Source organism: Miniopterus schreibersii (genome assembly GCF_964146895.1).
Source record: "Miniopterus schreibersii genome assembly, chromosome: 20".
NCBI lineage: Eukaryota > Metazoa > Chordata > Mammalia > Chiroptera > Miniopteridae > Miniopterus > Miniopterus schreibersii.
In genome coordinates this window covers 15608659-15635411 of record NC_138122.1, presented here as the reverse complement: position 1 = coordinate 15635411, position 26753 = coordinate 15608659, and the positions used below count along the sequence as shown (strand labels likewise).

Here is a 26753-nt window from a genome sequence, read left to right as displayed (position 1 = left end):
AGTTTACCTGAGGCCAGAGAACTGATAAACCAGGTAGGAGAAACCTGGCCTATAATCCAGAGAGGAAGTCAGGATTTCATTTACCATCACACTGACTCGAGACCTCAGTTATTGAGGACTTAGATCACCCACACCAGAATCAACTAGGGAACCTGTGAAAAAGAGAGATTCCTAGGCCCTACCCCACACCCACTGATTCAGGCCAGGAATCTGACATGGAAAGATTAAAAAAGGAGAAATTTAAAAAGCTAGAACCTACCTAGGGCTCTCACAGCATTTAATCTTTAACCTACTCAGCATGTATTATAATCCTGATTCATAAAGGAGGAAGCTGAGGCTCAAAGAAGTAATTAAGTGAGGTAAGATTTGAACTTCAGTTTGTCTGACAAGTGAGATGGACACACTTTGCAGTCAGAAAGACCTGGTTTGTATCTCTGCTCTACATTTGGGCATTTTTACACTTTTGGACAAATCATTTCACCCCTATAAACCTCAATTTCCTCATCTGAAAATGAAAATAATAGTACTGACACCTCATAGGACCATAGTGAGGATTAAACAAGATCATTTAAGTTTTTAGCACAGTGTCTGGCATGTGGTAAGTACCTATTATTACCATTTGGTTCCTGACCCAAGAAACAAAAAGTCTAGGTACCAGGTCCCTGATGTCTTTGGAAGCACTTTCTTTCTTCCCCACATACCCAAAGCACAATGCATGTGAGGGAAAACTAATGCTGTTGACTGGCTAAACCACCACACTCTCTCAAACAAAATAACACGTTTCCACAGCAAGACTGGAAACGTGACTCAGAATTCCATTTGTACACGCTCCAATTCCACTAAGTCTTATTCCATCCAAAGGTATGTACAGCTGGAAGTGAGCATTTCAGAAATAGAAACCTTTCTCTTGGGGCTTCACTCAAAACCAGAACAACACATTCCTAACACCAAACAAGTGGGAACCAAGGGCTGAGAAAGAAGTCCCAAGGGATTTGAAGACATTAGGTAGGTCCCTGCTACAGGACTAGCAGGGCATGTGAGTGGAGACCATGTCCACCAGGAGGGAGATTTGGGTCTCTCTGACTCAATCCCCAGTGCCTAGAACAAAAGCATGACATGTGGTAGATACTCAGGGAATACTGCTGCGCCCTGAAGCAACCTCCTCCATATCTGATACATCCCAATCACAAAATTACCACTCAATACCTCAACTATAGGGTAAAATACAAATTTTCAACAGGAATAGAGGTGCAGTACCAGGGCAATTTGCCAACAGAAACCTACACCTTCACCCACCCCAAATGGTTTTGGACATCCATACCTTTGATTTGTGAAGTACACTAGCCTGAAAAATAGAAGTCCCCAAACCACTCCCTTCTGACTTTCCTTGTTACAGAGTTAGTGATGGAGACAAGAAAGAGGCAAGTTTGCATGGGACAGAAGCAGGAGAGCATTGCTTAAATTTGTTTTGAGTCCTGTGACAGGCTTCTAGGATACTTACGATTTTAACCCATTGCCATACTGCCCAATCTGGGTGGACTCAGGCGTTCGTTTGGCTGACTTCCCAAACTGGATCACACTGGCAGCATCGCCTGAAGTGGAAGACATAAGAGAAAGCGAAAAGTCTGCATTTCTTTCCCAGGCTCCTCAAAAATCAAAGGTCTGAGCCTTGCTAACCCCAAGCAGGGCCATGTGTCTACTGAAAACCTCTGTCCAAGGAAATTCACAACCATGAGGCAATTAGACACAACACCTGATTGGCCTGTCAGTTTAAGTTTAGCCATCACTATGACCTTGTTTTGTTACCCAAACATGATAATAAGGCTTGGGGGGCAGGAGGGGGACGGGTCCTGTAGTCTGGCTCTAAGATGTCGTACAAGCTGATAAATATAACGTCAAGAGACAAGTAATCTGACTGACTTCAGGTTGTCATTCAGATGCTATCTCCCATGCTAGGACAAGACCAGGCAAATCCATTAGTGGAATTATGCCTGAGATGTTACAACAGACTCCTCTCTCCCCCAGTGGATCTTCAAGTCACAAAAGTGAGGCAACAAAAACACAAGTTAACATAGTAAGTATTTTATAAAAAAGGTTACATTCTCCTCAAAAGAAGCAATCATCTCATCACTTACTTGGATCCATTCCTGCTCCATCATCCAAAAAGCAAAGCATAAATCCTCCTCGAAGATCCTCTCGCCTTTCTGTAAAAGAGGCCGCGATTACTGGGTGGTTACCCTCCAGAGAGTGGAAACATGGGTATGATAAGAAGGGGGATCGATGTGAATGTTAGCCCAAAAAGGTCAGGTCAAAACTAGCTTCTCCTTGTAACACACCTAGTTAGTATAAGTTAAAATGAAAGGGCCCTTGGGAGTAGAAATTCCCAATTCTTCTCCAATTCTTTCCAGTTCATGACAAAGCTTGAGAGACTCGATACGGACAACAAGGAAAACCTGGCCCAGCATCTAACCATACCCAGGACCACTGAATAGACATGTATTTCACACATACCTCAATCATCCCTCTGCCCATCTCTACCTGGATTATTTCCCTCTACTTTCTGCTGTGAACCTCAAGCCACTAAAGTACTCCCACTACTATATACTATACCTTATCAACACTGCTCAAATTCAACACAGCACCTCCTTAAGTTCAGAAAAAAATATCAAGCCAGTCATGCTGTGGGTACAGTGGAGGAAGTTGCTATCTACAAGATGAATTACTAAGTCTCTATGTGACTATCCCCAGGCTAACTGCAGTTTCTGGGCTACACGTATTCACCATCGCATCCTGTCTGCTGTGGGTCCTTGAAATGGCTCCCCAACCCAGGAGTGAGATGGCGCAGGGTGCAGTGAAAGTGCCTGGTTCCCAGCAGGATAGGCTTGACTGCAAGGAAGAACAGTCCTTTGAGGATAAATTACAGAGCAGCCATGGCTGAGCTTCTTTGCTAACAGAAAGGTAATGCAACAGGCTACTGACTGCCATTCCAGTGAATAGAAGACACTCTTCTTTTAGCAGCTGTCTTTTGCAGTGGCAAGTGATTGCTCATAGTAGTCTGGGTCATGTCACAGACACTGGAGAAGAGATTCTCAAATAGGGAAAAGGCCCATATTAGAGTTTCCAAGGAAACTTTTAACCCAATAATGAGGACTAGGAAGACAAAGGAGGAACAGCACAGGCCTTGGAATCAGGAGAGCACTTCTAGTAAATGGAAGGCCTATATGAGGTACTACAGGAACAAGTCCAGGGCTGCTTTGAAGCCTAGCTCCTAATTGAAGACTTTTTTGTCTCCCCCAAGCTGCAGTTCACCAACTTTATACAACTATCTAAGCTGAGGAATCTGTTTAAAATGCTCTGTGTCCTCCCCTCAGGCTAAAGATTCAAATGAATCATGACCACCTTGTGTTAAATGGACTAGTTAAATGCAATTTAAAATGCTATTTCAGAAGTACTATAAACCACAGGTTTTTTAGTATCACTCAGTGTTCAGGAAGCTAAACTCAGCTGAAACATTAACAAGTGCTTCTTGAAAGTTCAAGAGCAAGGACCTTCCTGGAAGTACTATCAGTAGATTATGGTAGTACCTCTTATCGGAGTCTAGAGAATCCAAATGAGATCTAGCAAGCAGGAGCAAGTGCAAGTAATATGCAAAAAGGCTTCAAAGTTTATTCTAGAAGAAGCAAAGTGTCATATGAAGACTCGAACTGGGTCAGGTACAGATCATGGAAACAACGTTCTAAATCTAGCCAAGGGCCATTTGCTGTACACTTCAGCCATAAATTGTACAGGAAGATGGCTTTGGGACCTAGAAATGAGTTCGAGCAAAGTGAATTTGAAAAGTCCCCAAGGATCACTGGCGGCATTTCTTGAATGCTACCTAGGTAGTTACTTTTAGGCCCTTGTGTTTCTTATAACAGAACTTGCAGGCTGTTTTAACACACAATCGATACTTAACAGTGGGTCTGAGATCCCTTTCAAAGACATCATTTCTAAGATTTTTTTCATTTGGTTTATGAGGGTAAGAAATCCACCTGTGGAGAATCCTCTTGGCCACACAGTGACCGACAGCCTGTAAGCAGCTAGTAGTATCTAGAACCATGGTCATGTGCAACACTACTTCAGGGCCAAGAGAGACTAGCCAACACAGCAGTGACTTCTTCAACTTTGTACACAGGCAGTGTGACATCTTTTTTTAAAATGTTTTTATTGATTTCAGAGAGAAGGAGAGAGAGAGAAACATCAATGATGAAAGAGAACTGACTGGCTGCCTCCTACATGCCTCCTACTGGAGATTGAGCCTGCAACCCGGGCATATGCCAACCTGAGACCAAACCGTGATCTCCAGGTTCACGGGTCAGGCCAGTATGGCATCTTTACCTAGCTACAATACTTATCCCAATCATTTATTTGACGAATGTTTACTGAGTACTTCCTTTGTGCCCAACTCTGTAATGAAGATAATAGCCGTGAACAATGCAGATGTGATCACTACCTTCATGGAACTTACAGTCCAATGGACTCTACTCTGTAGCAGATCAGGTAAGCAGGAAAGTTTAAGCAGAACATGACTAAGAAAAGTATCAGCTAGAGCAAAATGTAGTATGCATAAGAATCACCTGAAGAACTTGTTAAAATAAAGATTTTGGGCTCTACCCTAGAGAGTCTGATTGTGTAGGTCTGAGGTGGTACCTGAGAATTTGCATTTCTAACATGCTCCTAGGTGATCCAAAGGTGAACCATTCTAAGAAGCACTGAGCTAGAGCAAGAACTACAAGGTTTCCTGCTTAAAACTATCTCCCCAGACATTCTACCAGTTTGAGATACATTCCTAACACCTGACATTTACTTTAATTAGTCAATTGAGTGATATCTAAAGCCTCTAAGGAAAAGATTTTTACTTAGGCTCTTCTGCATAGAGGAGAGCCTAAGTAGCTGGGGGTTAGCATATGGAGACCTCAAACTGCCTGCTTTGAGTTGTGCTTCAGATCCTGGTAGTAGCTATGTAAGATTATCAGAGCCAGTTTGAAAGGCTATACGTCTAAACTTCCCCCAACATGGCCAAGTCTGGTTCTCCAAATTAACCTGACATCCCTCCACCAACTCCACTGGAGAGAAGACAGGAAAAAGAAAGAAATGGGAGAAGGGATGTAAAACGGAGCTTTAAGTCAAAAGTCAGAGATGATAAAATACTGTTGTCCTTAGTAGAGGTTGTAATGAAATGAATTTCAAGTTCTTCATCGTACTTTACGATCTGAACAGTATTCGTTCCAGTTATACTTGCTCCAACTAATATTCCATTCATTAACTACTGACTTAGCATCACAGAAGGGATCTTTTTTTGAAGAGTGGCAATCCCTAACCAAGAAAGTCAATAAAAACACAGTCTGCTTCTACAGGCACATTATGGTCTGGCCCCATCTAATAGGAATGCTTTGGGTAAGTGAACACCTCTATGCTTTGATAGTCTGGTTCCTTTCTCACCCCTCTTAGGTTTAAATACAAATCTTCTAAAATGTGACTTTGTGGTAAATTCAAACTATATCTGGTGTTTGGGGAAATTTCCAAGTGCAGTATCAATCTAGTTTCAAAAAGGGAGATAGAAAAATACTGTCCCCCATGTACTAACGAAAACTTTATCCTTTAGGCACACCTTGGAGATACTGCAGGTTCAGTTCCAAACCAGCACAAAAAAGCAAGTCATAATCTTTTTGCTAGTAGAGAATCTTGCCTTCAACTTGTAAAAAAAAATGCAACATCTGTGGAGCACAATAAAGTGAGGCACAATAAAGCAAGATATGCCTGTATTAGATATCACTATATTACTTTACTTGGAAAATGAGGTTGCTTTTATTCCTCCTGTTGAAGGTGTTAATAAGGCACTGAGGTAGAAAAGTATGAAGTTAAGGACACCTCAGCCAAGACTCTCAATCTTAAAGTAAATCATGTCTTTTTCCAAAATGCTATAGTGCTTAGTGCTTCTATCACATCATTTAATCCTTAACGGCCTTATTGTTCTAATCATCTGTCCAATTAGCGACTAAGTTCTCTAATGAGAATTTAGCAAAGCCCCCATCTCATTCTCTCTGGACTCCTTCTGAAGCAAAACAGGAGTAGCACTGAGCACAGAATAAATGCACACTGGGCATTGTTCATTTAAGTTGAAATCCATCTGTTCTGCTGAATTCTGTGTGAAGGACTAAATTTCCTTGCTGAAATTCACCAACCAAAGATGGGAGAAGGGAGTAGAGATGATCCTTTTTCAAAAGCTTCTTCCAAATAGACTTGGCTATGATGATTTTTCCCTTTAATATCACTTGGGAGTAGAGGTTCATTTCTGCTTTGCCATTGTGCAATGATTACAATAGCCACCATTTCTTTCAGAGGTAGCTATAATTACTCCTCACTAAAGCACACTAAGATGTAAGATACACGTTGGCACCTCCATGTGGCCTGAGGGTTTAGTAACCATCTTCTAACAGTCTTCTGATGGGCTCCTTTTTCCTGTTAGTTTCTCCTAAAAATAAAAGGAGTCTTACTTTCACCACTTAGGCCGAGCCTTTTAAACAGAAGGCATTTGGAATTTAAGCACTATAGCTGACTCTTAGCTGTTCTGAATATTTTCTTTGCTCCAAAATACATCAGGCATGAGAAATTCATATCTGGAGAGATTCTTTGTAATTATATGACACTAGAGGTTCTAAGAATTACTTCTTAGTTGTGTGCTTGTTCCCATTTATCACAGGGGTCGATGAAGAAGAATTTTTTGATAATTGTATATTCCCACAGAAACACTCAAGTCTTCTCAGAAGCTAGTCAATGTTACTCAAAATTACCTCATCAAACCTTTCAGAAGACTTTAGGATCACAGTTCGATTCCCAGTCAGGGCATATGCCCAGGTTTTGGGCTCGATCCCCAGCAGGGGGCATGCAGGAGGCAGCCAATCAATGACTCTCATTGATGTTTCTCTCTCTCTCCCTCTTCCTTCCTCTCCTGAAATCAATAAAAATATATTTAAAAAAAGAAAAAGAAAAACAGATCATGCTATCCCAATTGGATTTAAAAGCTGTCTTCCACTATTCTGCTTCCAGACTTTTAGCATTCAAATGACCCAAAAGAAGTGTTAGTACAAACACTGAACAGGAAGAAAGCAAACAATTTTTTTAAAAGGGAGGTGGTGGCAATGATAATGACTAAGAATTCTTCCACTGTTGATCCCCTCTAGGAAAAAAAGAGGCTCTTACTGCCAAACAACAGAGCCAATTAAATAAGCAAAACAGTACATCCTTCAGTTATCTTTAAATTTGTATCAAAGCAGCCCTCCTACCTACCTGACACCTTTCTTGAGAACATCTCTGCAAACCTCAGTGTCAACCCAGTTACCCAGCTGTTTTATGCAACTGACATAAAAGTTGGGACTGGTCCTCACCACGTTTGAAGGAGAAACTGGTCTCCAACAAGATTTCTCTTTAGCTGCAGGTACTACAAACCTGGTCACCTGATAACTCCAACTAGTATAACCACTGGTAGTTGGTATTACACTCCCCACTACCCTATTCCATCATCCCCATAAATCTCCTGGTGGCTATTTCAGTAGATCTATAGATCTGGACACCCTGTGCTAGTTTCTTTACACCAATATTCTTGGTTTTTATTACATGTCTAACCAGGGCTGCCCTGTTTCTACCTAAGACCTAGAGTAATTGTGCCATATCCTCAGATTCCAGAAACCAGTTACTTCACACTCATTTCTTTTTAGGCATAGCAATAAATGCTTTAAAAGGAACTGGGCATTAGAAGAAAAGACTGACGTCTATCTTACCTGCATAAATATCTATTCTGGTGGCATCAGCATCTCTACAAAATTAAAAGAAAAAAATATCATGATCCAAATGAGACTCTGAAACACCAATGATCAAAATGCACAGTATTATGAAATGGATACTATTTTGAGTCTATTTTCAGGAATTCATACAGTCATTCTACATACATTAAAGCTATACTTCTTATACATGATAACACTATTTTTCCTTATATATCTGTGAAACACCGCTGGAGCTCCAAATTATTTAAAATAATCACATGACAAACAGGGCTGGGAGTATATTTTTAAATACAAATTTCACAGTGAAAACATCTAGAAGATAAGTAAAAACATTCCCCTTTAGATACTAAGAATTGACTCAAATTTGTGTTTCTCTCAATCTATTACAATCATAAAAAATGTTCCAATACCTTGTCAATTTTTCCTTCTCACCAAGATACTGAGAAAAAAGGAAACCAATAAGCTGCCACAAAGCCTATGAAAAAATCAAATCTCATGGTATACACACCAGTCAGCAGACTGATTCACTAAGAAGTTGAGGTACCCCATTATACTCTATCATCAGCTAAAACGCAAGTTCAATCATCAATGAAGGCTTCCATAAAGGTTTGCAAGTAATCTAGCCCAATTTGGCAATTGCAAGCAAGGAAAATGAGGCACAGAGAATTTCACTGGTTTTAAACACACAAAAAATCCACTCAAATCCATATAGCTCTACATGTTCCTATTCCCAAAGACATAAAAACATTTTCAAATATGAGAGAAATTGGCAAAATGTTTGTATAAGCAGGAACTCCCAGGAATCTCCAGTTCACCATATGATATATAAAAAAGCAGTCAGCCACAAGCCACCATGGTATCACTAAGCTAACAAGTGGTAAATTCAAACATAGTTCCACTAAGCTACATTTTAAAATAGAACATAAAAATTATGAGTCAGCCAGGGCTGAAACATTTAAAATGAGATTTTTGGTTAAATAACTTAACTAGCACACTTCTATGAATAGTCCAGTGAAAAATAACAATGAACGTAGTAATCGTATAGGTTTATAGTATAGACATAGGTAGACAGAGAAAATTATCAGCAAGCTCATTAGCTGGGGATCTGTTTAAAAGTACTTCTACTGTCAACTCTTACCCTCTTCTTCCTTTGTTAGTCATCAATACCCAGTCAATAACCAATGTCTGAATTTTATGTTTGCATTCAGAAACAAGACTGAAACAATATTTTCATAACATAAACAGAATCTTGATTTGCATTTCTGCTTATCTTTGAACCAACTTAAACTTTTCAGTCTTACACAGTAACATTTATAGGCTTCCATCACTAAGAACTCAGTATAACACAGTGTTAAGGAATGACTTCTTCCAAGCGCAGCTGCTAACAATTGACGATGCTTTGTTCAACTGGAGTCATCTGACAATAAAACATACACTTCAGGAAGACACAAAACTCTGGTATAATTTTAAAGACACTAGATGGTATACTCTCCTGGTAGCACAAATTAAATCAGAGCTTGTCTGTGTCTCATTAATTTTGATTCCTAAATTTCTATCTTAATTCTGTGTTTCACTACAATTATCTTGCTCTCATCCACAAAGGAAGGTAGCTTTGGAGGTTTAAGTTCATTATTTTTTATGCTGGAACACAGAGCAATGAATGAATTAAAGTTAGTCAAATACAGTGGAAGTATCAACTAATGTGCTATTAAAAATACTCTTTTGGGTAACAGGCCTCTTAGGAGTGAGTTGTAGCTGCTACAAAACTGACTTCCTCCCATGTCTTCAGAGAGCAAAGGTCACAATGACCCAAAAAGTTTTCAAGCACACAGGAAGACTACATACCTTGCATTATCAACCAGTTCAGCAAGAGCACCAAACAAGAATTCATGAGTAGTTCTGAAATGATAAACACTAAGAGTCAGCAAAAGAATTGTGGAATTGAACTATGTCTCCTAATAGAGCCAAGGTTATAAAATACTAAATTGTAGAAAAAAATCTAAAATCACCATTTGCATTGTCAATTTACACTACTAAATTTAAACTTCATTAATATCTTGCCAATCCGCCTCAAGTATTAATCTATTAAGTCCTGATATCTACACAGAAATGTTTATTCTTACTATGTTGAGAAACCCATTCTGAAGTGTTAAAATATTCCTATGTATACTATTGCTAAAAGTAGTGTTTTTTTTACTCATATTCTGCCTAGAAAAATGTCTGTAATTTCTTTTTCATTGCCTCAACCAGCTGCTTCTGCATCTCTAAGCATGCTCAATGGACATCTTGTTAGCATTTTGCTTTACTAATTCCTGTGTATGACCTACTAGTGAAAGAAAAGCCATTCGCTGTTGCGCAATTTATGAGCAAAAATATTCCTTCTGAAAGTGGAGGAGAAAGGATAGAAAAATCCACTTCTTGACTTTCTCTTATTCTGGCTAAAAACAGAACTCCCTACATTAAAGCAGAAGTGGAGAATCTTTTTTCTGCCAAGTGCCATTTGGGTATTTATAACATCACATGTGGGCCAGACAAAATTATCAACTTAAAAATTAGCTATGAAAAAAGCTCCTAGATTTATTGAATTTTGAGTTTCCCTGCGGTTGCCTTGGCAGGGCCAGACCAAAGGATTTTGAGGGCCAGACGTTCCCCACCCCTACATTAAAGGAATGCAAGACCCTCTTGAACAATTCCTCCTAGAAGGACAAGAGCATGCTGTGGTCTCCTAGGGCCCTTATTAAAGTTAACCACTTCAAGGAGAGAAGGGTTATCTCTTTGGAGGCTGCTCAAAGTTTGGGTTGGGTAAGTACACAATTGCCATGCTATTCGAAACTCAATAAAGTTGATATTTATGCATAAGATTTATCCTTACAATTATTCCTCCACATATGCTCTCCTTAATTTCCCATAATAGTCCTCATTAGATATTAGAAATAAAAGTATGATGTGTCCACCCAGAACCACCTAGAAATCTTGACTTTTAAGGAAAATATAAAATTAACACACATAATGCATTATCATCAAGTTTTCAAAAATAACCAAGTTATTCCAGCTAATTTTTTTGTATACAAAGTTTCAGCCAATAGATAAACTGAAATTTTCTAAAAATTCAGAATGAAATATACCATTATTAAATAACCAGTATCTGGGATCTCTGATCCCTTACCATATTGTTTAAAACAAATTGTAAAATGTTTGTTTATAAAATAAATACCCAAAATTGAACTGCTAGAAAGACTGATTTCTCCTCCTCAGGTAAATATTTGAATTTTTACAAATGCAAATTTTGAATGAAAAACTACCAGTTCTGGGAATTTTAGGAAGAACTTTTTCCCATGAGATCAGTGAATATGTTGCTAATCCAAAGGTAACACCATCAAATAAGTTTTAACAAAAAAGTAGAAAATTTATCTCCAATTCAACTAGAAAACAGAGCTCAAATTTTCCTAAAATCCAATTCTTAATTATTTTACATGAAAAAAACCATTTTTAATAGAAAAACCTGTATACAACATCCATATATTTATTAAAAATATTTAAGTCCTTAGAATATTAAATTCTTCAAAATATCTTTTTATTTTTAAATATTTTATTTATTTCAAAGAGAAGAAGGGAGCGGAAGAGAAAGAAACATCAATGAGACAGAAACATCAATGAGACAGAAACATCGACCAGCTGCCTCCTGCACACCCCCTACTGGGGATCAAGCCTAAAACCTGGGCATATGCCCTGACCAGGAACTGAACCAGTGACCTTCCTGGTGCATGGGACAATGCTCAACCAACTGAGTCACACCAGCTGGGCTAAATTCTTCAAATTATCAACTGAATTACAAAAAAAGTATTCTGTGGATTACTCCCTTAAGAAAAAATAAGCTAGAAAATTAAAGTGATTTGTTGAAGGCAACGTAAGTTAAAAATAAATCTAACATTTGCTCTCAAGCTTTCAACTAGTCATTTTCCTGACTTAGAAACTTACAAAGTGAATTAGTCTTCTGTACTCTAAGTTAAAGAATGAAGTATCTGGCCTTTGGTAGTGAGAATGGTGAATATGAATAATCTGAAAAACAAATTCTGATACTCTCTGCCATCAGGGCAAAAAAATAAAAAATAGAAATACCAACTTCTCAGCAATACATATTTCTGATAACTTCATATGGAAATGAGAGCCATTTAGAATTAAATAGTCAAGGTCTCTAAAGGGCAAGCACAAACTGTCTCTGGCTAAATTTTCACTACTTTATATACAATGTTTAGAAATGTGCCTTGTACATTTAGAATTTTTAAAAAACATTCCAAATGGTCTTCCATGTTCCACAATGTATGAATGCTATTCCACACCTATCCATGCTGTTCCACACATATTTCAGATAAGTTAACAGTTTATCTTTAAAATGTAACTAAAGGATACTTTTGTGATGTGTACTTATAACATCATAAACAGGGCCTTATGTGACAACTGTTGATAAATTCAGAGACAACACTCAATTTTCTACAGGCTTCCAATTGATTAATGATGGGTCCTACTAACAAATACTAAAGCCAGAGTTCAAAATATCTCTTAAAATGGTAAGAACCAAAAGCATACCAACTGCATAAGTTCTCCCTTTTTTCAAATAATATTCAAAGAGATGTACTCATTTCTAGTTAGTATCTGAGATAGAAATATTTGAATACCCATCAAAGGAAATTCTTTTCTTCACAACCTAACAATTCCTTACATGTGATCCAAGAAAGATCAACCATCTAGAAAAAGATTTCACCTAGAGAAAGATTTTTAACAAACTCTCACTTTCAGAGGATTGATGTTTTTATACCACTTGTGCTGTAAAGAAAACTGTTCAGCATTTCCAGTGACAAATTCACGTTGTAAATGTACTCATTATGTAAAAAATTGTCTCCCTATTCATATTCAGCCTGAATTTAAACCATATAAGTACTTGGATATGCTGACAATAGAATTGCCCTAATCAACAGAAAATAATCTAGAGAAAATCTAGAGCAACCACTTTACATTCATATTGCTTTAATATATTTAGGGTAAGAACCTACATTTCACACAATTTTAAGTCCTAAGAAACACTGTCTCTAGACAGTTTCCTCTATATTCACTTCAAATATTGATAAAACCCAAAAATATCATATGGCCAAGATCAGAAGTTATTAAATGTGCCAACAGGAACACAGAAAGCATGCATCTTATACTTAAGCTATGCATCTTATGCCAGAGGAACATCAATACCACCACTACCTCTAGATTGCTCATGAACTTTTTTCAATCAGTCACAAAACCCACCACCAAAGAGGGCAGTAACAGCATAAAACTTTTATCTAAAAGCCCTAACTTTTACCATCTCATACTAGCTATATCCAGTATGAAAAGAAATTGGCCTTAAGACTTTCAAGTTATCCTAAGAATTTCCCATGCCTGCTTTAAACCTTCATGCTAATGTAACCAAGAGAATAACCATCAGTACTGTTGAACTAAAAAAAATAAAATAAAAAAATCAAGACAGATGTTTACTATCTTTAACAAATGTTCCAGAATTTACTAAAAACTATTCTGCCTAATCATGAGCACCAAATAGCAAATTGCTACCACACTTATCAACTTTTGGTTTATATAAGCTAATATTATAAATAGAATAATCATCACCATCTATTCAATGTTTGCCATGTAAGAATTACTTTATGATTGTTACTTTACATAATATTCAGAAACACTGTCAAATTCAGCCCCATTTTACAGATGAAGACTCAAGAGAAGTTGACCTCTGCCCAAGGACAAAGCCAATAAGCAATCAAATCCAAGCTTGGCAGGCTCCCAAGCCCATGATCTTTCCACTGCATCACTGATTTTCCACCCTTCTAGTCTGGGTTCTGCTTGCAAATCTACATTAAATAGGCGGTAAGGAAAGGGCCATTTCTTTCATAATTCACAATATAGCTATATTGTAGATGTCAGAACCCTAAAAAGATTTTTAACATTAGAACAAAGAAAACAATACTGTAATACAATTTTTGCCTTCTCTGAAGGTGACATTGCACCACTTAACACAAAGGAGATACATCTACCATCATTAATACTGCCAAGGCATATCTTAAGAAAATAAGGCCCAGGCCGGGTATCTCATTTGGTTAGAGCGTTGTTCCAATAGGCCAAGGTTGTGAGTTCCATCCCTGGTCAGATCACATACAAGAAACCACCAATGAATGCGTAAACAAGTGGAACAAATTGACGTTTCTCTCCCTCTCCCCCTTCCCCTCTCTAAAACAATTTAAAAAATTAAATTAAAAATTTTGTTTCTTCCAGAAGTGACCTTCCAGTCAGGTCACCACATTAAAGAAATCTCCTGAAATTAGTTACAAACCAGAAACGTATCTTGTTGTTCTAGCGTTCATATTTTCTTCTGGCACAACTGGACATATTCAAAAGTAGACAAATTCAATGGTGTAATCCAGATATTCCAAGTTTCCAAAATGATACATCCAACCCTCAAATGCCCATGCAAGCAGGTGGATCCAATTCAACATTGGTAAATCAAATTAACAGAAAATTCTCCAATATCGCTTTAGTGATTTAACTGGGGTTCAGTTCTTTGCTTTGGCTGTTTGCCTGTTGTTAATAAGCTATAATATAGCATAACAAATAAGCAGAGAAATATCCCAGAATCCTCAAATTAGTGGCTCACTGAGATAAAATTGACTTTTAAAGGGGAGAAGTAAACCCTTTCCTATATAGGTAAGGAAGTCTTTGAGGAAGCTGGAACAAGAACCCAGTTTCTGAAGTCCCATTCGTGTCTTCCAAGATTATCAAATAGTCTACCATTCCAAATTTGGCCCCTCATTCCAAAGCCCAATGATCTGTGAACATCTAGTGGACTTCAACTGCTGGTTCTTAATGTGAAGGTTCAAACATAAAGAATAGTGAGGGTTTTGCCCAAGGCTAGGTTATAAACTAGTCAGCAACCTTACCCAACTGGATTTCAGATTCACCATCCATAGCATAAGAATTTGCCGAGGTAACCTCTACAGTACCTACCCTAAAATGCTCAAGTTCAATAACAAGCTTCCTAAACAAAACAAAATAAAACCAGGCTCTCATAGTTTGGCAAATCACTTCACTTAGAAAAATTTTATTTCCTTGATAGGAAAAATAGCAAACAAAAAATTACAGACATGATCACAAAGAAGGCTCTCTGGCAATTTAGGGTTTTGGTCTTGTTTCTAAGTCCTTTCCCATACAAGGATAAAAATTAATATGCTATTACTGGATAACTTAAGTCTATATTCTCAGCCCTTAAGGTGATTCTTCAGATCTCTGGGCCATCATTTAACTGCTCATCACCTCTCCACATACTAAAATGTTAGCTTACCTTTATCTCAAGCGACAGATGAACATATTAAAACACTAAGTAGTTATGACCCCAATGGATTGTTTCCATGAAAGTGAGCGTAAGAATTAACCCTGAAACATTCCAGACCCATGTGGAGTGATTGTAATCTCTTCACCAACCCAAGAACCACGAACACCATGTGTTTTGAGATTTGCACACACTTCGGGAAATGACTATTTAAATCATGGGTTTAAACAAGTTGCCATATGAAAACTATGTTGGATGTGGGGATGAATTTTCCCAAGTATATAAAGCCAAGTGTTCGCTGGAAGAAAAAAAATTTAATTTCTTCTCACAAGTTGTCACTTAAATATCTTCATTCTTTTTTTTTTTCCTTGTTAGAAAGAAAAAACTTGTTATAACCCAACTGTTTTGGCTGCTGTCACTAAAGAGAATATACTAGAATAGTGCAACTCTTGGTGATCCAAAGAACAGTACTTGTTGGATTCCTATCAAACACTTGAGAAACAATTCAATATAGTGACCTCAAATAGCTAGTTTGCATTTGAATAAATATTGATCCAATGGCTGTATTCTTCTGGATTAGCAAGAAATATTTCACTGATCTCTGTTCTTCCATACAGAGCTCAAGGCTCATCCAGCGATACATCCCCAAAAGTGAAAAAGCAAAATTTTCTGGGAGAAGGATTTCCATACTAATATCAAGTACTTACGAATTTGTGTGTAGATATTCAAAGGTTAGCTGAGCTCGATTCAGACTGCTGTAATTTGTGAAAGCCATGACTGCAGTGAGGTCCAGTCCTTTAACCACTAACTGGTAAATACAACCTTACAATGAAATAGATTCTCCAGGATTCCTTCAAGAAAGGTTTGGTAAGTCTGTGCTCCTTACAGTTAAACAAGGTTACTGCGTATCTATCCAAAATATAGTCAAAGATGTCTAAAACTACAATTGATTTCTCCTTTAAGTATTTTTTTATCTTCTCAGACTATGATGTAATATTGAGAACTACGTCATAAATCTGTAGTCTTAGGAGCTTTAACGTTAAGTTTCGATAGTTCAATGAGTCGAAATGTGGATAATCTTGAAGTAGATGGTACTGGAGTTGGCGGTTTTATTACTGCTCCATCTTCGTTTTCTTGAGCCCTTTTTTGTTCTAGGAAATTTACCAATCCGGAAACTTACCAACCCGGAAATTTATCTTCTGTTACAAAACTGGACAATCACCCATGTCTTCGCCACCAATGATCCCAGGATCCTTAATTAGACCCCAGACTGGCGACCATGATTGTCGAGTATATATGGTGATAGTTTGGCTTCACGAACTCCTAACTGAAATATCTCTTAACCGCTGATGGCGGATTCCAGTTTTCAGAGCCCCGCCCGAATCTCCTCTGGGTGTGTCAAATTACCTCACAATGACCCGCTAAAAAGCCTCAGAATTAACCTGCTGAAATCACTTCAGGCGGGCTCGCCCCTCCCCCCACTCTCCTCAGACAGCGGCCTCAGCCTCTCAGGCCCTTTCCGGGCCTCCCCTCAAGGAGAGGAGTCAGGCCCAGCTTTCAGAGCCCCGGTCGAGGGCAACGGGGCGCGCACCACGCGACCGGGCGTTGCCCTGCGCTAGCGGCTGCCTTTGTCCCTCCCCAAGGAATTGGAACCCAACAACCGCAGCGCGCTCTTGGAACCATGTGCCGCCGCCGCCGCCTCCGCCTCCGCCGCTGCCGCCGCCGCCGCCGCCGCCGCAACACTAGCCGCCCCTGCACCGCGCAGAATGAGATGATGACAGTACTCAGCACCACGAAGTTCGCCTTTTAGGGCTGCTTCGCAGCCGCTTCCGCAGCCAGTACAGCCACGGCTTTGTCTCCGCCACTGCACACGAACCAGGCTCCCTCGCGCACTCCCCGACGCCCAAACCCCCGAGGCCTCCGCCGTGCATTCAGCCAATCATAGAGCCGCAGCTCCTCCCGCCCCCGCCCTAAAACGAAGCCTCCCGATTGGTGAGCAGTGAGTCTCCACGTGACCGGATCTTATTAGCCGGGCCCGCCCCTGTCACGTGAGAGAGAGCGCCTCTCTTCCTGCTTTCCTTACCCTCTCCGCCATTTAAAGAAACAGTACCGGGGGCGGGCCGAGCGACGCAGCCGGGACGGTAGCTGCGGTGCGGACCGGAGGAGCCATCTTGTCTCGTCGCCGGGGAGTCAGGCCCCTAACTCGAAGAAGCCCTGGCGCGCCCTCCCCCCCTCCCCGGTCTGGTAGGGCGAAGGAGCGGGCGCGCGGTCGATCGAGCGATCGGTTGGCGGCTCTTTCTCCTGCTCTGGCATCCAGCTCTTGGGGCGCAGGCCCGGCCGCCGCGGCGCGCGCCCGGTGGCCGTTGGCGCTCGCGCCGAGTCTTTCTTCTCGTACGCAGAACTCGGGCGGCGGCCTATGCGTTTGCGATTCGACGAGGAGTCGTCCGGGTGGTCGGCGGTGGCGGGCAGCTGCTCCGCCCCGCTCCCGGGGAGGCGGCGGCGGCGGGATTTGGCGCGGCGGGGGAAGCGGGGGTGGCTGGGGCCGGCCTGGAGGCCTGGCGCCACCCTTCGGGGCCTGCAAGGACCCAGTTGGAGGGACAGGAAGGTGCTGGGGGATGGTTGGTGGTGGGCTTTCTACTTTGCCTTTTCCTCCTTATGCCGCCTTAGTGAGAGACGGGAGCTCTGGCGGCAGCTCCGGGGTGGGAGACAAGCTCCGGAGTCGGAAGAGCTGGGTTTGCTTCCGGGCCTAGCCACCAGCTGGCCGAGTGACCTTAGGCAAGTCACTCTGTAATCTGCGCCTCAGTTTCCTCTTCTGTCTATCGATGTTTGTGGAATTAAAAGCGCTTTGTAAACTACAAAGTGTCAGTGTACGTAAAGGATTATTATTTGTAATTTTTTTTGAGTTGTAAGAAAACAGCAATTGCCCAGTCCATGGGTTTTGAACCTAGGAACCTTGGATTGGAGTTGGAGATTCCCCAAACTCCCTGAAACTGTATGCACAAATTAGTGAGAATGTGTATTTTAGGGGAATGAGGATACATCGCCAACAATTTTTCATAGGGAGATGTCACCCCCAAAGAGTTAAGAACCACAATTTCTTTATGCCATAGGGAGGAAACTGAGGCCTAGATGTCATTTGGGATCCTTCACAACCAATTTGAAGCCCCTGTTTGAATCCCTGGGATATGTGAGCTTTTCTGTGCATAATGGGTATTGGGGTAACAACACTCCACTGCTTGGCTTTTTTTCTGAGTCCTTTCCTTCCCCCACGGGGTGCCTGAAGAGTGGCTAATGCATATGGTACAGTGGCACCCAATATAAAGCAGCTGAAACTAGGAATTGGGTGTGTTTTGTAGTATCAAGAAGCCTACTTAATCTTTGGCCCATTAACTTTGTTGCTGCTTATACTGGTACCTGACTGCCTTTCTTTCATTGACCATTTTTCACGACCATGTTTCACATCTGTTACTTGCTCCTGTTATATATTTCTAGTCGATGTGGTTGGTAGTGTGCAGGCTTATTTTTAAAGGGTGCTGCCAAGTCTAGCTAATTAATGGTGCAGGTGGATTTTTTGAAAGCTGGCTAACTGGAACAGACTGTACCAGGCATGGAATTCCTGAAGATGTTGGGGGGTTATCTTTTATTAATTGAAGGTTAACATTTTCTGAGAAGTTGTATTAGAACCTGTGCTGAACCTCAGAATCAGTAGATTTGGAAGTGTTTAAAAGATTAACTTTTTCCTGGACTGCTTTGTATTCTATTTGCTTGCAAGTGTGTTACTAAGGTGGCCAAAATGCCAGCTTTTTGCTTCTTTGTTAATTGTCAGCTGCTTTTATCTAATTCCAGGCTATTACCCAGCAAACACTATAGAAATGTTTGAACAGTTGGGTTTCAAACATTTTTGTTTTGTGGAGTGGTACAACTCTAAGAAAGCGAACACACACATGTAAGTGTATTTTGTCTGGTTAGATGTTATCCGGTTCTGCTATTGCATACAAATATCTGAAAAAAATCAATTGACTGTTCCCTTTACCTAAAGGGCAGAGACAAATGATCTCACTTCCAGAGAAATAACTTTTTTGGAGAAAAATGTGTTGGTCTTTTGTAATAAAATTTGGATGTACTGCAAAAGAATCTTAAGACTGGTGATAAGATGCTTTTCTCAGCAGAAAGGAGGGACAAAAACAACTGGAACTCAAAGCTTGAACTTCTGTGACAAAACATGAGATGTCCAGGATAGAAGGTTGAAAGGGTTTCACTACAGTGTTCTGCACTAGCTGGAGCAGATGTCTTTCAGTGTAGCTATGGCATGGACTCCAGATTTGCAAGACCACAGGACCTGGAATAGCTTATGAGGATGTGACAGGAACTGTGGAGCTGGATATTTTTATTTTTGAATTTTGAGACTATTCACCTCGCTTTCGGAAGAGAGAAGACGACTAAGCTAGCAATACCACCAGCACTGTTACTGGGAATTTGAAGACCTGAGTTTCTGCCAGACCCTCAGTGCAAACTCTGGTGACATTGCATCCAAAGTGAACTACGGTACTTGCCATTTTCCAAAATGACTCATTCTTGACCATCTCTGTACTTTTGTTTATACTCTCTTCTCCACCCTGAAATGTCTTCCTCTGGTTCTTCACCTGCCAAAACTCTGCCATTTTCTCAATACCCATCTCACATGCTCTCTTCTCCATGGGTCTCTTAATTTTAGCCAGAAATAATCTTTTTAAAATTTTGTCATATGTCTTTTATCTTTGTATATGATGCCCTGTAAAGTAGTTATTTGCATGCTTTTTTTATTTGCTCTCTTGCAGATAGCAAGCCCCTTGGAAAAAAGGGTCTTGTCTTACGAATCTTTGCCCACACATACTACCACATATGATGAAGCTTTTAATAGAAAAGAGGAATTTAGAGAGCAGGCTATCTCAGAATAAGCATTCAGTAAGTGTTTGCTTAATCATTGTGTGATACCCTGGTTACTCTTGATTAGGGAAAAAATCACTAGTTATGGGCCATGTTTCTTCCTTTGTTTCATGTTTTTAAACTCTAAATTTAAAAAGATTTCAGGAGCCTTCAATCATAAAGAGAAGCTGATACGTTGCATAGGGTATTAAAGAAGGGTGCATGCACCAGTGCCTTTCTCTCGTTCGAGATGGAATCTTGTCAAAATGAAAGTTAAGGACAGCTTTTTTTCATAAGACAGTTAAGAAAGGCATTGGAAAAGGTAGAAGGACAGTATCTCCTTTGCTTTGGTGTTGGTATGTAAGCTTAAATTCATTTCTTCTCATGCCTCCCGTGGAGCCCTTCTTTATTTCCTACCAACCACTGCTCAGCAGCCTGAATACAATCAGATTACTCCCCCAAAGTATGAGACTTAGGGCAGGTCCTGAGATAGTTTGTTCTCAAGAGTCAGAAACAGTCTTTGCCAGAGAACTCTTTGGGTTCTTATCATCACTGACTGTTAATCATAATAAGGCTCCATTTTTCCTTTATCATCTGTCAAGCTTCTCAGTCAGGCTTGTCAAGAATTAGTACCCATCAGGCAGCTGATGTGCTGACAGCAGACCCACCCCAGTGTTAGAGTCCTGTGTTTGTAATTCCATGCATTTGTTATCTTACCTGTTTTGTCCCTGGACCTTCTGACCATCTTCCTTACGCTATTCCCTCAGCCTACAGATTTGGTACCTGGATTTCTGTCCATGGTGATTTCTATCACCTTACTACTGAAGAAGATACCATTCCAGTGGACCACTGTGACCCAAGGGACATTCAACCTTCATGATGTGGCCTTCACCTCTACTCCTCTCCTTTTCTACCCAGATTGAGCACCACCCTTTATGTGAAGTCAAACTCCTCAAGCCAAATAGCTGAAACTATTTAATCACAACAAAGGCCCAGTTTGTTCCATGAGTGTGTATTTTGTTTCTTCAGTTAAAGCCTTCAGAGATACATAATAAATTTGGATCAGGGGATTCTTAGTTATCAACGCTGTCTGAAGAATGGTAACATCTTCTTGAGAACGACATTGGACCATGTCCCACAATCTCAGATGTTTGAAGTTTATGAAGTGTTGAGGATCCCATACAGGTTACTGGACACTATTATTTTTCCATTTCAAATCTGTAGAATCCTACTGAATGAGAAAGATATTCTGACCCATTGGGATTAAAACAGGCACAGTGAAGTCCATATAGCATCTTTGGGATTACTCAGGAACCAGGACTTTCCACACAAATGTAAGAAATTTTACAAAGGAATCCTTTACCCAGCATTTCACAAAGCTTCAATCAGATTCCAGAAAAGTCCTCTTGAGACATCCAGGTAGAACCTATATGGTAATTCCTTATGTTTATGTTGCACTTTACAGTTTCAAAGCACTTTTACATGCATTAATATTATCAAAATCACACAATGGATTATAATCCCTTTTTGCAAATGAGGAAATGGGATTTGAAAGGTCATCCAAGGTGACACAGCTACCAAATGGTAGAGGCCAGGCTTTCTGACTCCTGGTCCAGTTCTTTCCTTGGAATTTAGCCTCTGCTTTACCTGCAGTGTTAAAATGACTGCAGGTTGGGAACCTCAGGAAAGTTTTCCAGCTTCCTGATCTAGTGCTCTCAAATAGGATGTCATAAATGTAATATTGTGATAGCTGTACCTAGACCAGATTCCATAGAAACACCCCTAAGGTTTAGGAGCAGACTGTCTCTATGGTGGTAGATTGTTCAGTCAACAAGACACATGTTCATCTGACAGCATTACCTAGCATGAAACACAAAAGCTATTTTTAGATCTTTTGTCCATCTTTGTGGTCTTACCAAGGATGGCCTAATTGATTGGGGATCCCTTTTCATATCATGCCCTTGTTTTTTGTTATTACATTTTAGTTTCTTATTTGTGGTTCTTTTATCCCCAAACTAATATTTATACAAAATGACCCATCCGTTTAGAGCAGTACTGTTCATGTATGTGTAATTGTATACACAAATATGTCATAAAGATGGAGCTTCTGTAGTCCAGTAAGGTGATAAAAAAAACTGTAAAATGTGTTCCCTCCCTGATTGATAATGCAGTGTAGTGTATTAAAGGATATCAGAAGGCTTGCAGCAAAAAAAAATATCATTTCGCTGTTTAGCCTGGTATGTTCTAAGTTTAATCAAGCACAGATAGTTATTTTTGCAGCGTTCTTTTCAATGGAATGAGGCAGCTGCTTAAGAGTGGCATAGCCAATGCTGCTTGAATGCCCACAGATTGCCCTGGAGACCCAGGAATAAACTGCCTCTTTGACACCCCCCCCCCTTCTTATCAATAACAGCTTTGAATTAGTATGTTTACATCATCAGAGTCCTTTATCTTGACCATTACCTTGATTTTCTGTCAAAGGAACCTCTAGAAGATTTGTGGGAGTACAGGGGAGGGGGTTAGGGGAAAGTTAACTCATCCAAATTTGGATGGATTCTATGACATTTAGTGCTGTACTTCTCTGTCCCTAGAATTGTGCTGTAAACCTAGTTCTTGCATCTCTGGGAAGGGATAAGGAAGCAGGGGGAGGAGAGATTTTCTTAGAATTTCTGAGCTGTGGCGCACTGAGATCTTATAAGTGCTTGAAGAGAAGTCATCCAGCATGGGATTCTGGAGTTAATACTTAGAAAGAAGTAAATGCATTTTGCAGCTGTATCCTGACTGCAGAAAACTCCAGTGCTATTCTCACTTAAAACCAATAGCCTTGTTCTCTGATAGTCGCCCAATTTCTAGCAGTGGGAATTTATAGCAGACTTGAATGTTAAATTATGTAATTCTGTAATGTGGCCCACCGTAGGGGAAGAATGACTAGGAAAACACCTTGGCTTACCTAAGGCTTTGCTCACACAGTTTCTGGTTTCTGTGACCTATTTTTTGTATTTCAGCATTTTGTGAACAACTTATTCTTAGATCATTGGTTTTCCAAAGGCTTTGTGGCCATGAAGCCCTTTGAACGAAAACTATGTGGAAGGCCAAAGTAAAAGTGAAGCTGCTCTGGATGAAGCAGAGTGGGGGTCCTGAAACCTGCCACAAGCATCTTCCTTTACCACCATGGTGACACCTAAGGAGAGACTTCTGTACAACACCTAGAATTCTTCAGAACACATTTTGAAAAACACTGCCCTAGACAGCAATACGTTCAACCTGAATGGTATTCTGATTGGTACCTCTACCCAACACAGTCCGTGTTCAGTTGGTGTTGAACATTCTTAGGAATACTTACTGTGAGCAAACTCAGAAAAGTGCAAGAACTTTGCCCCCCAAGTAGTTATATGGGCCAAAGGTGGTATCAAATGGACCTAAATTAACAACCCTCTACCCCCACATGGACTTCCAGTGATTCCTTGGTTTGGATATAGACAGAGTAATTCATATGTACTCTACACTGACAACCTTCCTTACTCAACTTCTTTCACAAACAACAGATGCTCTAGTGGTACTTGAAATATGTGAATTTGAAGTCTTGATCCTCTTTGGATACCTGCATTGCCAGGTATTGAAGCTGACGCCTCATGAGGCCATAGTAGACCAACTTGTACATCGAACCTCCCCTCATGAGCCATGGTACTCTACTTAATGTGCAAGGGATAACCGTTAACTAAGCAGAATTCAAATTCTGGTAACATTAACTAAAAGGGTACCTGGTTTTATCATTCATCTTACTCAAACTACAAGTCACTATGACTCAACCAGTGGCAGTAATACTACTGGTTTTTCTTTAACTGCTGTTTCCAGGATAAATGAGCTAATAACTTTTTAAAAGCTAAAGCAGTTCCCCCATCATTGGCATATCTGCCTGGCATAGTTTGCTCTAAAATTATGAATACTCAGCTCTAACTGCATGTAAGTTCTGATCCACAAGAGATCATCTTTGAACATCTTTTCTCATGTATGTGATTTAAAATGTGGCCATTTGGAAAGTTTTCTTCTAGCCAATGAGCAGTTTTCTTTTAAGAAGGGTCTTTCAATGTTCGGTACCATCAATTGTAGGTATTAGGGATATTTTGAGGTAGGCTTTTTGAATAGACTGTGATAACTTACTTGCTGGGAATCTCAAATTGTGTATCTACTTTTTTTGCTAGAAACGTAGACTGACTTGAAAATCTACAAAGCCTGCAGTTTAGGATTTTGTCAGTAGACTCAAGCTTCCTGCTGTGCTTCCTAATGTCACAAGACCATAGTTCCTTGTCCTTGTGGATATGTTCATGGAATTTTATCTGTCTCGATACAGTTTTAGACTGATTCAGAGTGGCCAGCTTCATTCCTTGCCATGAGATACTCTCAGGCATTGAGACAACTTATCTGTTAAAAGAATTCATTTTATGGACTTCCAAACCAAATCATGAACAAGTAGACTTTGATTTATGTCATGAGAAAAGCTCATTTACTTCACAGTTGACTTAAGGGCCAGCTATCCTCAACTACTTTAACAAATGCACTGGTTAAATGTTGGGAATAGTTTCTTTATATCTCTTATCCACTAGACAAATTATGATTATGTGACTTAGTCTGCAAATCATCAAACAAGGCCTACGTCTGTTTACTCTAGACTGCTCACTGTCAACAAATAAAAATAAGATGACTATCCTGCTTGTATATACAACGATAATTTGTAAAGAAGAAATCTACAGACTCAGTTTTTTTACAGGAAAAGACATTGATCTACACTGCCAGTCATTCCCTTTAATCCTGTCATACTCGGTCAAAATGCGGGGCTTAAGGTGAGGATCATCTTTCAAGGGTCGAATGAACACTGGGTATAAGAATTGATGGTTGAAAAAGCAAAAAGTCTAAAATTCAAACCTAGGATCTCACCTACTGTCTCCATGCCTCAGATCTCTTCTAAGTCCAGCAGCACCACTCAGCCAGTTTGTGGCCTTGACTTGTTTTTGATTCCCAGAGATGTGCTGAATTATAGAAGATAGAGACTTGATTCCCAAAGAAAGTAGTGCCAGTCTTGATGAACCCTGTCACTTCCAGGTGTAGGCATAGACACCTAAACAGAACCAAGTCTGGATTGAGAATATCGCCGCCTCCTGAGCTGAAAGTTCTTGGGCAAATGAGTAGGAAAATGAAAGCTGCTGTACCTGTCTATTTAAGATCCGAAAATTGTATCCACAGTAAACACTATGGATTAACCCTGGAGTACTCCAGGTAAAAACTAATTTACAGAGCTTCAATATTAAACTACATGTTCTTCCATGTCATACCCTTGTTAGTATGGCTGGCCCTGCTGAAGGTACCCTACTTACCCATTTACCTGACTCAGCCCTTGCCTGCCTTTTTTGAAATGTTGCTGCAATCAGACTTGCTGTCCTCAAGAAGATTACAAATTATCTCAACCTATCTTATACCCATTCCACCAAGAAGTTTTGAACTGAAGCAACTTGCACTTCACTCCACCAGGATGTAATGTTCTCAACAAGAAGGACCATGCTGTATACTCTTTAACCAGGAGCAGCCTTTTTTTTTTTTTTTTTTTTTAAGTGCAGAGTAAGTCTCTAAGCCTATATATATATTTGATCATTTTCTGGGACCCCTTTTACCAGATCTGAAGGAGTACAGCAGATAAAAAAAAAAGCACTGTCAATTTCTCTCTTCTGCAGTAATACAGAAGGTGAGTGATTCACCAGTACAGAAATGAGAAATGTTCAATTTGGCAAAAGACTTGAACACAGGAAAAGTTTTCCAGGAACTTAAAATCTACCACTGACTTGAATAGCCTCACAGAACTACTTGCCATTGGGAGACTAGTTGTCTTGCATTATGTCAACTAGATAGTTGGACTCTCAGTCTCTTATTACTTACATTGAAACACTATTGTATCATCCAGACTATGTTACTGGACATGATTATTCCATTCAAATGGATTATAAGCTTCCTGACTACAGGACATGCTCCTCATGGTGTTTTTTCAGAATAATTTTATTATCAAGAAAGTAACAGTGCTAGCTGTTACCATGCAACTTTGAGTAGAGATTAAACTTTTTCAATATCTGGTCTTAATCATTGGTATCAGTAATTTTTATTTGACCAGCATTCATTCCATCTCTTTGTAACAACTCCCTGATGTTTTTTTGGAACCACATCTCCCTATTTTCAGTCCACGTAGTTCAGACCTAATCAATCAGCATAGTTCATCTCCTTGATCATAGTGACTGATTCAGTTCAGGAATGGTCGTGTGATTCAAGTTGATCCAGTGATACCCAACCCTAGGAGTTTTACTGAACTGTGGAAGAAGAAAAGCTCAGACCAGCAGTGTCCACCATATGAAATGAGCCAGTCGGAGAATGAAGCCAGTGCAGAGGAAAGCGGAGCCAAATGATGGAGAGACTTGAGTCCTGATGACAATGTTTGTGCTCCTAAATCCACCTGTGCCTGAAGCTAATATATCCTCTGGATTTTTCAGTTTTGTGAACCAATAAATATCCTTTTGTTTAAGTTACTTTCAGTTTGGTTTCTATTGCTTGAGATTGAGTCCTACTCTACTATCCACCAATATCAAAACTTGACAGCCCAGCTGGGCGTGGCTCAGTGATTG

The 26753-nt window shown here is 39.9% G+C and overlaps 2 protein-coding genes across 9 annotated transcripts in view; one reads left to right on the top strand and one right to left on the bottom strand.

The window, feature by feature from the left end:
- The window catches only part of MORC2 (MORC family CW-type zinc finger 2), a 39513-nt gene extending 22378 nt beyond the window's left edge, over positions 1-17135 (bottom strand). For 4 of the 8 annotated variants that reach the window (XM_081123656.1, XM_081123651.1, XM_081123654.1 and 1 more), the window contains exons 1-5: positions 15894-16045; positions 9669-9722; positions 7821-7855; positions 2136-2204; positions 1502-1592 (exon numbers count right to left, since the gene is read on the bottom strand). In XM_081123656.1, coding sequence (XP_080979782.1) covers positions 1502-1592; positions 2136-2204; positions 7821-7855; positions 9669-9722; positions 15894-15961 — 317 coding nt within the window. In that variant the 5' untranslated portion in view covers positions 15962-16045. Of the gene's footprint in view, positions 1-1501; positions 1593-2135; positions 2205-7820; positions 7856-9668; positions 9723-15198; positions 15276-15893 lie in introns of those variants that run through there. The other 4 variants (XM_081123655.1, XM_081123650.1, XM_081123652.1 and 1 more) reach the window with 3 other exon arrangements.
- Positions 17136-17388: 253 nt separating this feature from the next.
- TUG1 (taurine up-regulated 1) lies at positions 17389-26658 on the top strand (the record flags this gene model as incomplete). The annotated part of the gene is made up of 4 exons (XM_081122775.1): positions 17389-19731; positions 20004-20130; positions 20859-21510; positions 23097-26658. A coding segment is annotated over one exon (465 nt), but the record flags the coding sequence as incomplete, so codon positions are not given.
- Positions 26659-26753: the final 95 nt, after the last annotated feature.